General features: G+C 50.2%; 1 protein-coding gene across 2 annotated transcripts in view; it reads right to left on the bottom strand.

Annotated features, from left to right (window-relative positions):
* LOC119953617 (signal-transducing adaptor protein 1-like) overlaps positions 1-13,089 on the bottom strand; it is a 79,990-nt gene that overhangs the window by 48,978 nt on the left and 17,923 nt on the right. For both annotated transcript variants that reach the window (XM_038778061.1, XM_038778060.1), the window contains exon 2: positions 1,825-1,896. In XM_038778061.1, the coding sequence (XP_038633989.1) occupies positions 1,825-1,896 (72 nt within the window). The remainder of the gene's footprint in view (positions 1-1,824; positions 1,897-13,089) is intronic.

Below are 13,089 nucleotides of genomic sequence, written 5' to 3' on the forward strand. Positions count from 1 at the left end.
CGGACTGCCTGCCCACACAACCTGCGGCTTCAGGAAATGAATAGGTTTACATCTGGAAACAAATGTCGCTGACTTTACCCCAACCAAACCCCACCCACACCTGTTCCTTCTTGTTTTTTTAAAATGTTCTCCAATTAAGTGGCACTTTAGTGTGGCCGATCCACCTACCCTGCACATCTTTGTGTCGTGGGGGTGAGGCTCAAGCAGGCATTTAAGTAGGGTGCTCTTTCCAAGGGCCAGTGCAGACTCGACGGGCTGAATGGCCTCCTTCTGCATTCAAAATTCTACAACTCTATAAGACACGGGGAGAATGTGCAAACTCTACACGGACCTGGGGCCAGAATCAAACTGGAGTCCTCAGCGCCATGCGGCAGCAGTGATAACCACTGCATCACCATGCTGCCCCCCCCCCCTGTTCTTTCTTTAGGTTAAAATTTAGCCCCTCAGCTTAAAGAAGAGAGATTCCAGAGCTCCAGGAGGAGCCATGACTATTCACACATTGGAGGGGTGGAGGGGGGGGGGGGGGGCAACTAGAACAAATTGAACAATCCAACACTAAGAGCCATCACCACAGACTGCATACAATTGATGCCAGTATTGTTTTACCCTTAAGAGGCAGGAATAAGATCAGTTGTATCATGTCTTAATGCACGGACACTCATTTATGGCAGCACTTCCACCCACCCGCTGCCTGAGATATTACTGTAATACAAGTGGTATGCCCTATTAAATTAAAATTTGCAGCTGCCAAATCGGCTGTGGACAAGATTGCTGTAAGCATTGTCAATCAGAACAATGGCTCGTTTCAAAGAAGCAGAGCTTCATTTGCGAAATGTGGGCCCAGCAGGCTTCTCCCGTCCCAGGATAATAACTATTTATAAATCAACTTGCAGGTACACAGGCTCCTCAGAAAGCGAGGCACTCTGCCAGTTGACACTGGGCAGAATAATTAAAAGAGATATTCCAGTCAGATTAAATATCTCTTCCTGAATGTTGACCTTAGTGAATCCGACAAGTTTTTCTAAGGTTACTAATGTATCAGCAGCCTAACAAGGCACTATAGAGGTAAAACGACAACTTCTGCAAATGTTGGATGCTTTGATGGGTGGGAATATAGTTTTTCCTTTCTGGTTGGATGAGCTCAAAAGCATTGAAAGAGTTTCATTGTATATTTACCTCAGAAGCTTTTCTTTCTAAGACCTAAGCAGAATGATTTCACTGAAAAATGGCCGCTATGATAGCCACTGGCAGATAATCCTGCAAATTCCTCACCTTCTCAAGCACAAATCATTTTCCGCCACTTTTCACCCCAGCCCCCCCCATGGTATTAAAAATATTAACTGAGTCTTGATGTTTATCTGTGTTTGTCTAACATCGACTGCAACTGTATGCAGTAAAATGAGAAACAGGCTTCTGACACAGGAGATGGTCCAACACTGTTTTATTGAACCTGCTTATTGCTGTACATAATCTGCTGTGGGTTGACACTCTATTAACCTAACTGATAACCTCCTACTGGCTTGACCTGACTAGCTCTCTACCACTTGGTGATGATATTCATTGGCCTGTGCACTGCGACTATCTCCCTAGCCATGTCCTGTGAGAGAGTGAGAGCCTTAATGCCCTGTGGGCTTTATAGTGGTGGTGTCCTGTCTGGTGATTGGCTGTTCTGTGTTGTGTGTGTTCATTGGTTATCCTGTGTGTCAATCACTGCCTGTCTGCATCTCATGATATACATGAGTGGATATTATGACAAGTCTGTTTATTGACATTGCTGTAATTTGGAAGATATGTGCACTTGAATTCAAAAACACGTGAACCTACCATTGGATCCCGACTGGTCACCTGGAAAAGCAATTCGTTACCTCTTAGCACGGTCCAGTACCTCTTGTATGTCTGTCAAAAAGCAAAATTGCATGTGATACAAAGAAATGTTCTCTCTTTTATGTCTCTACCCGATAACCCCGCAAATTGGCCGACCTGTTGGGGGAGAACCAAGTAGTCTCAGTCACTCACATCACCATGGAGATTGAATGGAATTCTCAGTTTGATTGTGTGCATTGCTGGGAGCTTCATCCACCATCTTAACTGCCCCTCTGCCCCCACCGGACAACTGTTTTCCCGTAATCAGGCCTGTTCAAACGATCAACACTCACACAAAATCTGTATTCAATTTCAGCCCTCTCCTACTGAAGGTCCTGACTAAGTTGTGATTCACTGCTGTTGAACACGTCCCAGTACTTCATCCAGAGCGGCTGTTTCTTTCCCCCCCCCCCCCCCCCCCCCCCCCCCCCACCCAATCAGCAAGTCTCATCGTGCTATTCAACCACAGGAGAGGGAAAGCTGTCACAATCAAATCCAATTCCCTACCTCCCCCGGGAACCAAACCCAGCTCCGTTCCAACAGGATAGTGATCAAAGTCTCGTTCATTGTTCTCTCTTCAATCCACAGACGGTGAGGCCAATTGCAACACTCAAACTGCTACACAAATTGAGATCAGTCAACTCAGCCTGGGGGTCAATCTTTGGGCCTTAGCTGGTCCATGTAGTTCAATACCATGCCATACAGAGGTATCACTCACAGCAACTGTAGCAAAGTAAGCATGCTAGTACAGAGTACAAATGACTGTGAATCACCTGGCCAGAGCTCGCTATTGTCACCTGATCTCATCCGAACCAGTTCTTCAATTCAGCAAAACAATAGATTTTTAAAAAAATTTAGAGCACCCAATTAATTTTTTCCAATTAAGGGGCAATTTCGCGTGGTAAATCCGCCTACCCTTCACATTTTTGGGTTGCGGGGGCGAAACCCACGCATACACGGGGAGAACGTGCAAATTCCACACGGACAGTGACCCAGAGCCGGGATCGAACCTGGGACCTCGGCGCAGCAGGGCTAACCTACTGCGCCACCGGGCTGCTCAGTAAAACCATAGATAAATGAGCTCAGAGAAATCAGTAAATTTAAGTCAGCTTCTCAAAGGCTTGTAAGAAAAACCCAGTTAGCCTGGATTTGGTCACTGTTGGGCTGCTTCACAGCATTTTCATCCCCTCCATTCTCTTAAGGATCCATGGGCACTTCCAGCTTGAAAAGGGAGAGGGAATGGGGGAAGCGAGGGGAGATTCCTTCAAGGTCTAGCGATGGAGCAGGATGAAAATTTATCATGGTTTCTACTGTATTTCATGGGCCTAGAATTAAAGAAGTGATCAATCAGTAATGACTGGTGTTGAGTGATTGTAAAAGTCTTTCTTGTCTCTGAGCATTTTCATCAGTTCTAATTTTTTTCTTGCAAAAAAAAATTATTCATAAAATATCTAGAAGAAACATTGCAAAACACTTCAGAATTGTCATAACAGGAAACAGCAATGATATTCAGATTTTCTACATAGATCATGGCCGGATTCTCTGTTCCGGATCTGAATGCTCCCACCAATGGAGAATTGGGACTGTAGCCATCTAAAATGGACACCAGTATACAAAATGGAGAACTGCAAAGACTGCAGGGAAAAACGGACAGTAAAGAGCAAACAGCTTGCAGAAGCTTGCAGCATTCAGACATTTGCAAAAACCGGTTTCCCCACAGCTGCAGAGTCCAGGCAGCGATGTTAATGGGAAAGCCATCTACATACTAATGAGGTGATACCAGGACAGTCCCAGATACAATAGATACATTTAAGTATCTATCGATACTTTTCAATAGCTAAGCAGACAGGATGGCGCCAACGAAACCAGGACAATAAGCCCTAATAACCGCCCCAGCCATCAAGGAACGACCCTAGGATAGGGGGGTTCGAATCATATCGATTGGGAAAGACCCAATCGAACCCTAGCAGGTGAGAGAGCCCGCCCCAAGGGGCACGGACCTCTGGGGACCTATAAAAAGAAGGTCCCGCACATGGTTCGGTCTGTTTTGTCTCCGGCTCCTCCTGTTTCCGGCCTCCGACTCCAGCCTCCAGATCCTGTCTTTTACACCAGCCGTTGAGCAGCAGCCATCGATAAGTAAGTGCCAAAACGACGATCGCTACGTGACCCAGGCATTGCTTATACTCTTGCCGACTATTAGCGAACAGAAGTTGCAGACCAGAAAGGAACAAAGGCCTTGTTCCCTGACCTTGCTTGTTCCTACTTAGATAAGTATTAGTTGTTTAATAGTAGAAGTAAGTTAGTCTTTTAGCGTGTGCATGAGTATTTATTATAATTGTTATAATAAACTCTAATTGTTTTGGACTTACTAATCGGTGTATGACTTTATTGACTTGAACTTGACCTTAGCACTTGTGACGGTGTCTCTTACGGCACCTGGCGACTCCAGAGCATAGAAATAAGAAACAGAGCCAAACGAGTGTTAAGCACACTGCCTCTATTGGAGGAGTGTTAAACACACTAACTCAGAACGACCAACAGGACTGGTCTTCCCCAGCACTAGGAGCGACACTCTGGTGCACGTCTCACTCCTTAACCATGCAAATGTATGCACGGCGGAGAGCTCGCCGGATTTCTTCCAAATTCAAATATTGGGCCGCCAATTTGGGCAGGCAGCCCAATTGTAAAGTCTGTCGGCAGCCCCCCCCCCCCCCCCCCCACCCCTCACCCCAAATCCTGATCCCCCTTACCTCCCGCTGACAACGATGGACATCCTCCCCACACGGGTGATAAGTCACCCACCCCCCCCAGATCACCTCACATGAGGATGACCCGATCGCCCCCTGACCCCCCCCCCCCCCCAGCTCCCCCTGCAGCCACCTTTTCAGTCCCCGCCCCGGCATTGCCAATGGTGCACTTCTCCCTGGCACCATGGCACCTACACTCTGGGAGTGAAACCCACACCTCGGATGGTGGGCCTCAAGGGGGGGGGGGGGGGGGGGGGGGCGGGTGGTCAAGCCAAAGGTCAGGTGCTCCTCTGCCACTGCCAGGCTACAGGAAGGTTCCCCAATGTTCCTGGAGGGGGTGGGTGGGCTCGAGCTGTGGGTGATGGAGACACCGTGTCTGGTCCACTTTGCCCCTTCCAGCACTGGGCAACCTGAAGATCACCCTTTACATGATGATCTCAGGCAGCTCTTTGCTCAGCAACATCCCCCTGGTCTGTGTTTTTTCATCATGATATGGCCTCCTCAGCCAGAGCTGCTCTGCCTGACAGTTGCTGAGCAGTCCAGTGAAAAATCAATGCAGGAACACTTTCCCTTTCCTAACGTCTTCTCCGTCAGACAAAAACATTTAAGATAGCAGCTTACATATCAGAGGCTTCCGAGACGGTCCTCAACACTCATCAAGGTCTCATTATAGGATCCTTGGGGAACCCTCATCTGCAGCCTGGCAGCGGCAGACTGGCACATTACCAGTGCCCTGACCCCTTTAACCCCTCTCGGGGTCCACACCACCAGGGCTGCACTTGGCCAACCTCACACCGAAACCCACCAAGTGGATTATCCGTATTTGCATTTTCCTGCTGGCACAAGATGGGTAGCAAGCTATGGCTGATGGCGCAGGAGCAGAGAATGTCAATGAATCTGGCACTGGTCCCTTTTTTCAGGCGACCCACCATTCTCCGCCCAATTGGGAATCCTGACACTGACATTGGGCAATGGAGAATTCACTCCCATGTTGCACTCTTGAGGTGCTTCAATACGACAAGGAGAACATTATAAACTTTTCAAAATGGTCATTACAGACAGTGCAATGATATTCAAATTGGGCGGCACAGTGGCGCTGTGGTTAGCACTGCTGCCTCATGGCGCCGAGGACCCAGGTTCGATCACGGCTCCGATTCACTGTCCGTGTGGAGTTTCCACATTCTCCCCGTGTCTGCACGAATCTCAGCCCCACAACCCAAAGAGATGTGTAGGGTAGGTGGATTGGCCATGCTAAATTGCCCAGTACTTGGAATTTTACTTTAAAAAAGAACTGTTTAAAATAAAATGATATTGACTTCTGGTGGCGGCTATGAAGGAGTAAGTCGCACATTTGGTGGATCCCGCTCGGGTCGGACTTTTATACCTTTTTCCCGATTTTCTACCGGACTTGAACTGTAAAACTGATGACAGAGGCAACTGTGTACTGAATTCCCACATCGGTGCATGGAGAGAAGGACTAGAAGTGCTTGTAAAAGCAGAAACAGAAAGACAGAAAAGGCTTGGGCTGAAGCTGCAGCGGAAGACAGCATGGCGGAGGACCGGACCTCTGGTTTGTCGACCCAGCGGTCAACGGAGCAGCTGATCCAAGTTATTCAGGACGGCTTTGCTGAGCAGAAACGGGACTGCTTGGACCCAATAAAAGAGTCGATTGAGCGGTTGGGCGACAGGCGATCCAGAAGGTAGAGAAGGCGCTGGCTGAGCAGGAGGAACATCAAGCTGCTGTGGAGTTGGAGGTGGGGATGCTGAGAGACCAGCAGAAGAAGCTCCTGGAGAAGATGGAGGACCTAGAGAATAGGACCTGCCGGCAGAACTTGAGAATCTTTGGGCTCCCGGAGGCGTCCGAAGGAGCGGACGCTGAGGCATACATCACAGATATGTTTGAGAAGCTGCTGGGGGAGGGAGCATTCTCCCGACCCTTGGAGGTGGACAGGGCTCACAGAGCACTCGCTCTGTGGAAGAACCCCCCCCCCCCACGAGGGCAATGGTGGCGAGATTCCACAGGTACTTGGATAAGGAGCGCATTCTACAGTGGGCCAAGCAGACACGGAGCTGTAAGTGGGACAATAGTATCCTACGGGTCTACCAAGCCCCGAGTGTGGAGGTGGCTAGGAGAAGAGCAGGCTTCAACCAGATCAGGTCGATCCTTTTTAAGAAAAAGGTGAGGTTTGGCGGTTGTATCCGGCCAGTCTCTGGGTCATGTATGAGGAACAACGGGCGCGATTCTCCCAGAGGGGGAGAAATCGTAAGGCTGGCGTCAAATCCGGGCGGGTTTGACGCCAGCCCCCCCCCTCCCCGACCGGGAACCGATTCTGGTCCCCGGTCGGGGCTAGCATGACGCCGCCGTAAACTCCGGCATCGTGGGCTTAACGAATTTCGTTAAGCCCGCTTGCCAGAGTTTGCGCCGGCTGACGCGTCATATGACGTCAGCCGCGCATGCGCGGATTGGAAGACTCCAACCCGCGCATGCGCGGTTGACGTCATCGCGTATTTGCGCGAAACCCGCGCATGCGCGGGCCGGGATGCCCCTCAGCCGCCCCGCGAAGTGATACAGCGGGGCGGCGGAGGGACAAAGAGTGCGTGGGCATCGGACCCGCTGCCCGCAATCGGTGCCCACCGATCGCGGGCCCATGGCACCCTTGGCACGGCCGTGGTACTGCCCTGCCAATCGGTGCCATGGTTTTAAAAATCGGCACTTTACGGCCGTTTTTACGAACGGCCAGACCAGGTGTGTTTGCCGTTCGTAAAAACAGCCGTAAAGGGCTGGGAACTCGGCCCATCGGACAGCTGTGAATCGCTGCTGGCCGTAAAAAAACGGCGGCAGCAATTCGTATCGGGAGTCGGGCGTGGGGGGGGGGGGGGGGGAGAATAACGGGAGGGCGTCGGACGAGCGTGGCCGTAAAATTTTACGAGCCACGCTATTCTCCGCACCGTCGTGAGTGCGGAGAATTGCGCCCAACACTTTTATTTTGAGTTGCCCGAGGACGTGCTGGACCTTGTGAAAAGGAAAGGAGTGGTGGTGGACTGAGAACTTTTGAACTTTGCTGCAACGTTCATGTGTTTTTCTTTCTTTTTGTTTCTCTGTTCGTTAAAAAAAAGTTTCTGGTTTTCCGTTTTGTGGAAGCTGTTTGTAATGCCTTCTGTATTGATTTGAGACCAGTGGCAGAGCTGAGTGAGTTAAGGTTTCCATTTGCACTGTTGGGGGATGGAGGTGTGCTTGTTTAGATTTTGGTGTTTTTTGTCGGGCAATTGTGTCGGGATTGTTTGATGTTGGAGTATGTTTGTATGAGCGGGGTGGGAGGGAACAATAGATGGGAGACTATCCAGCGCCAGGGATGGGGGCCACCAAGCTCACTGGGCGGGCTAGCTCACGGAAGCGCAGTGGGGGGGGTGCATATGTTCGGTTTATTAAAGGGGTTCGGTTACAGAGTGTTGTTACTAGGTGGGGGGGCGGAATGTTCTGCTAACGAGGGAGGGACTTGAGCTAAGGGACAGAGAGGAGGTTAGGGGCGGAGGCTGCCCGGGGGCGGGCCGGTGGAGGTGCGGAGCCTGGGTTGGAGGCGGGTCCAAAAAAGAGGATGGCTGATCGGCGAAGGGGGGGCAATGAGCCCCCCAACTAGGTTGATCACCTGGAATATTCGAGGGTTAAATGGGCCGGTCAAGAGGGCACGTGTGTTCTCGCATCTTAGGGTACTGAAGGCGGACATGGTAATGTTGCAGGAGATGCACCTTAGAGTAACTGACCAGATTAGATTGAGGAAATGCTGGGTCAGTCAGGTCTTTCATTCGGGACTAGATTCAAAGACGAGAGGGGTCGCAATCCTGATCAATAAACGGGTGGTGTTTGAGGCGGGTAGAACAGTCTCGGATGTGGGAGGTCGGTACATTATGGTCAGTGGGAAACTGGAGGGGGTGCAGGTGGTATTAGTAAATGTGTATGCGCCAAATTGGGATGATGTGGAGTTTATAAAGAGGATGCTGGGGAAGATACCGGACCTGGACTCGCACAGGTTGGTCATGGGAGGGGACTTCAACACCGTCATGGACCCTGGCTTGTACCGGTCAAGCTCGAAAACGGGCAGGGTGCCAGAAATGGCAAAGGAACTAAGAGGGTTCATGGAGCAGATGGGGGGGGGGGGGGGGGGGGGGGGGGGGGGTCCATGGAGATTTGGGAAGCCGAGGGTGAAGAAGTTCTCCTTCTACTGACATGTGCATAAAGTGTATTCCCGGATCGATTTCTTTATTTTGAGCAGGGCCTTACTGGCAGGGGTGGTGGACACGGGTACTCGCCGATCACAATCTCAGACCATGCTACGCACTGGGTTGACCAGCAGGTTAATAAAGACAGTAACCAGCGCCCACACTGGAGCTTAGATGTGGGACTTTTGGCTGACGAAATGTATCCAGAGCTACCTGCAGGTCAATGACACGGGGGAAATTTCAGCAGCGGTGGTCTGGGAAGCACTGAAGGCGGTGGTCAGAGAGCTGATCTCGATACGGACACATAGGGAGAAGGTGGACAGGGCAGAGACGGACCGACAGGTTAAGGAGATACTACAGATCGATAGGAGGTATGCGGAGACCCCAGAAGCAGGGCTTTTAAGGGAATGGCGGAGGCGACAGGCGGAGTTCGGCTTGTTAACCATAGGGAGGCCGGTGGAGCAGCTGAGAAAGGCGAGGGGGCGATTTATGAGCATGGAGAGAAGGCCAGCAGAATGCTTGCCCAGCAGCTTAGAAAGAGGGAGGCAGCCAGGGAGATAGGAAAAGTAAATGACGGAGATGGGAACCTGGTTGGAGATTCAGCAGGGGTGAATAAGGCGTTTAGGGATTTCTACAGCAGGATGTATAGGACAGAACCCCCTACGAGGCTGGAGGGGATGAGGCACTTCTTGGGGGGCTGAATTTCCCAAAGGTGGTAGAAGGGTTGGGGGCCCCGATCGGGTTGGAAGAGATAGTGGAGGGTCTGAAGGCCATGCAGGCGGGTAAAGCCCCCGAGCCGGACGGGTACCCAGTGGAGTTTTATAAAAAGTTCTCAGGGATATTGGGGCCGGTGTTAATGAGGATATTCAATGAGGCAAGGGAAAGAGGGGTGCTGCCCCTGACAATGTCACAGGCCATGATATCGTTGATCCTGAAGCGGGACAAGAACCCGGAGCTGTGTGGGTCCGACAGGCCAATATCCCTGTTGAATGTGGACGCCAAACTGCTGGCCAAAATTTTGTCCTCCAGGATTGAGGATTGTGTTCCGGACTTTATTGGGGAGGACCAGACAGGGTTTGCTAAGGGTCGGCAGTTGGTGGCCAATGAAAGAAGGTTATTAAATGTGATCATGATGCCCCCGGAAGGTAGGGAGGTGGAGGTAGTGATCGCAATGGATGCAGAAAAGGCTTTTGATCAGGTACAATGGGATTATTTGTGGGAGATACTGGGATGGTTCGGATTTGGGCCGGACTTTATTGACTGGGTCAGGTTGCTGTATCGGGCTCCTCTGGCAAGCCTACCGACGAATAGGATAACATCGGGCTATTGTAGACTGCACCGGGGGACGAGACAGGAATGCCCCCTCTCCCCACTGTTGTTCACGCTAGCTATAGAGCCGTTGGCAATTGCTCTGAGAGCCTCAAGGGGCTGGAAGGGACTGATCTGGGGGGGGTCAAGGTGACGGTCCTCCCAAGATTTCAGTTTGCGTTTTAATGTCTCCCCATCTTTATTCCGCGGTCCTATTTTAAACGGGTCAACGAAGTGATCTCTGGCTTTGTTTGGGCGGGCAAGACCCCACGAGAAAGGAAGGTAATGCTTGAGCGGAGTCGGGGAGATGGCGGGTTGGCGCTGCCAAATTTTAGTAACTATTACTGGGCGGCGAATATAGCCATGATAAGGGAGTGGGTGGTGGGGGAGGGGTCGGCATGGGAGCGTATGGAGATGGCTTCATGCAAGGGCACCAGCTTAGGGGCATTGGTAACTGCGCCTCTGCCATTCCCGCCAGCACGGTATTCCACCAGCCCCGTGGTGGTGGCGGCCCTGAGAGTCTGGGGGCAATGGAGGAGACATGTGGGAGCAGAGGGAGCATCGGTCTGGTCCCCAATTTGTAATAATCACCGGTTTGCCCCAGGAAGTATGGATAGGGGGGGTTCCGGATATGGTGTAGAGCAGGGATTGAGGGGATGGAGGATATGTTTATAGAGGGGAGCTTTCCGAGTATGAGGACGCTGGAGGAGACATTTGTGTTGGCGAGGGGAGACAAATTCAGGTATCTGCAGGTGCGGGACTTCCTACGTAAACAGGTGTCAACCTTCTCGCTCCTACCGCTAAGCGGGATTCAGGGCAGGGTAGTTTCCAGAGGGTGCGTCGGAGACATTTCTGACATTTACAAGGAACTTATCGGGTCAGAGAAGATGCAGACCGAGGAGCTGAAGCGCAAGTGGGAGGAGGAGCTGGGAGGAGAGATAGAGGATGGCCTATGGGCGGATGCGTTGAGTAGAGTCAACGCGTTCGCAACGAGTTCCAGGCTCAGCCTGATTCAATTCAAGGTCATTCACCGGGCTCACATGGCAGTGGCCCGGATGAGCAGATTGTTTGGGTGGAAGACAGGTGCGCAAAATGTGCGGGAGGACCAGCGAACCATGTCCACATGTTCTGAACATGTCTGAAGCTTAGGGGATTTTGGCAGGGGTTTGCAGATGTCATATCCACGGTGTTAAAAACAAGGGCGGCACTGAGTCCAGAGGTGGCAATTTTCGGGGTGTCGGAAGACCCGGGAATCCAGGAGGAGAAAGAGGCAGACGTTCTGGCCTTTGCTTCCCTGGTAGCCTGGAGACGAATACTATTATTTGGAGGGACTCAAAGCCCCCGAAGTCGGAGACCTGGCTATCGGACATGGCTAGCTTTCTCTGTTCGGAGAAAATCAAGTTCGCCTTGAGAGGGTCACTGTTAGGGTTCGCCCGGAGGTGGTAACTGTTCGTCGACTTCTTTGCGGAAAATTAATCGTCAGCAGAAGGGGGTGGAGTTAGTTTAGCTTAGAGTAGGGTGTTAATAAAGGTGTGACCTGTAAGGGAGGGAGAGGGCTTTTGCACTGTTTATAGTTTCATGTACATTGTTTATTGTGTTGTTGTTATAATACCAAAAATACCACAATAAAATGTTTATTAAAAATAAAATGATATTCAATTATCTACATAGGTCATGTTGTACTTTGTGATGCTTCAACACTGTTGCATTTACTACATTCAGCCAAGAACAAGCTACAGTCTGAGGTGTTCTACATGGTTAACAGCATCTTGGTGTACTATGGCTGAAAGCATTACACACTGCCCTTTCCCCACTGCATCTTGACAGTGACTGCTGCAAGTTTGAGTGTCTCCCTCAGCACAGACCTTGAGATGTGCCCATTCACACGTTCAATTTTGTTGCAGTCAACCAGGAAATAATTTCTTTTAAGAATTTGTTCAAAACAACAGGTCAATTTTTCTCAAGAACCCTGACCAACCAAACTTGGGTTTATCGGTCAATCATTATTTTCTCTCAGAAATGAATGAACTAAATTTGCATTTTGTTAGAAATAGTTTAAACTCTAACATAGCTAACCTATGATTATGCAAATACATTTGCGTTATTCAAAACAACAATCAGCCACCCATGAAATCTGGTATGATGAACTACATTCCTTACCTATGAACCAGTGTCTTGTTTCAACACAGTGAGGGAGGGAGTGGGGGAGGTGCAGATCTAAGCATGCGAGAGTCTACAAATGCTGAATCGCACGGTGTATTTTGATTTGCAGCTAGTGTAAAACTGGGTCCTTTTGATTTGGGCTTCACTTGGATATCAAATTGGTCCGACTTAGCCTGTTCCACCGGCCGCTCAGAAGATCCACAAAAAGTATATCTGCCGTCATTGGATTTGCCAGCTCTGCTTGGGCTAAATGGAAGATGTGCACCAAATCGGCAGAGGCCAGTACAGTCCCGCTATCTCATTGGCATACAATGCCCAAAACACTATTCATAGGAATGGCATGTGGATCTGGAGTAGGTTTACTGACAGAGGACCACACACCAGCTATTACGCCTTAAATTACAGCACCCCCCCCCCTCCCCCCGCCCACTCCAAACACTGCTCCTCTAACTAGATACTTCTGATAATGAGGTTCTAAATTAATTTATCCTCACCACCTCAACAAGCATCACAAATTAAATTTTGATACCACCAGCATTCTCCCCTTGCTGCCTTGGAAGCTAAAATTTCAGAGTGAATGTTTCACACAGCTGACAGGGACATCCCTCTATGCCTCCAAGTTCTGTAATCTCTCTTCATTTAGAAAATATGCTGCTTTTCTACTCTTCCTGCCAATGTGGACATTTGTGGACAACATTCTGAGCTACAGAGACATCTCAATGTCCTGGGACATAAGAACATAAGAACTAGGAGCAGGAGTAGGCCATCTGGCCTCCCGAGCCTGCTCCGC

Source organism: Scyliorhinus canicula, chromosome 18 (assembly GCF_902713615.1).
Source record: "Scyliorhinus canicula chromosome 18, sScyCan1.1, whole genome shotgun sequence".
NCBI classification, from domain to species: Eukaryota; Metazoa; Chordata; class Chondrichthyes; order Carcharhiniformes; family Scyliorhinidae; genus Scyliorhinus; species Scyliorhinus canicula.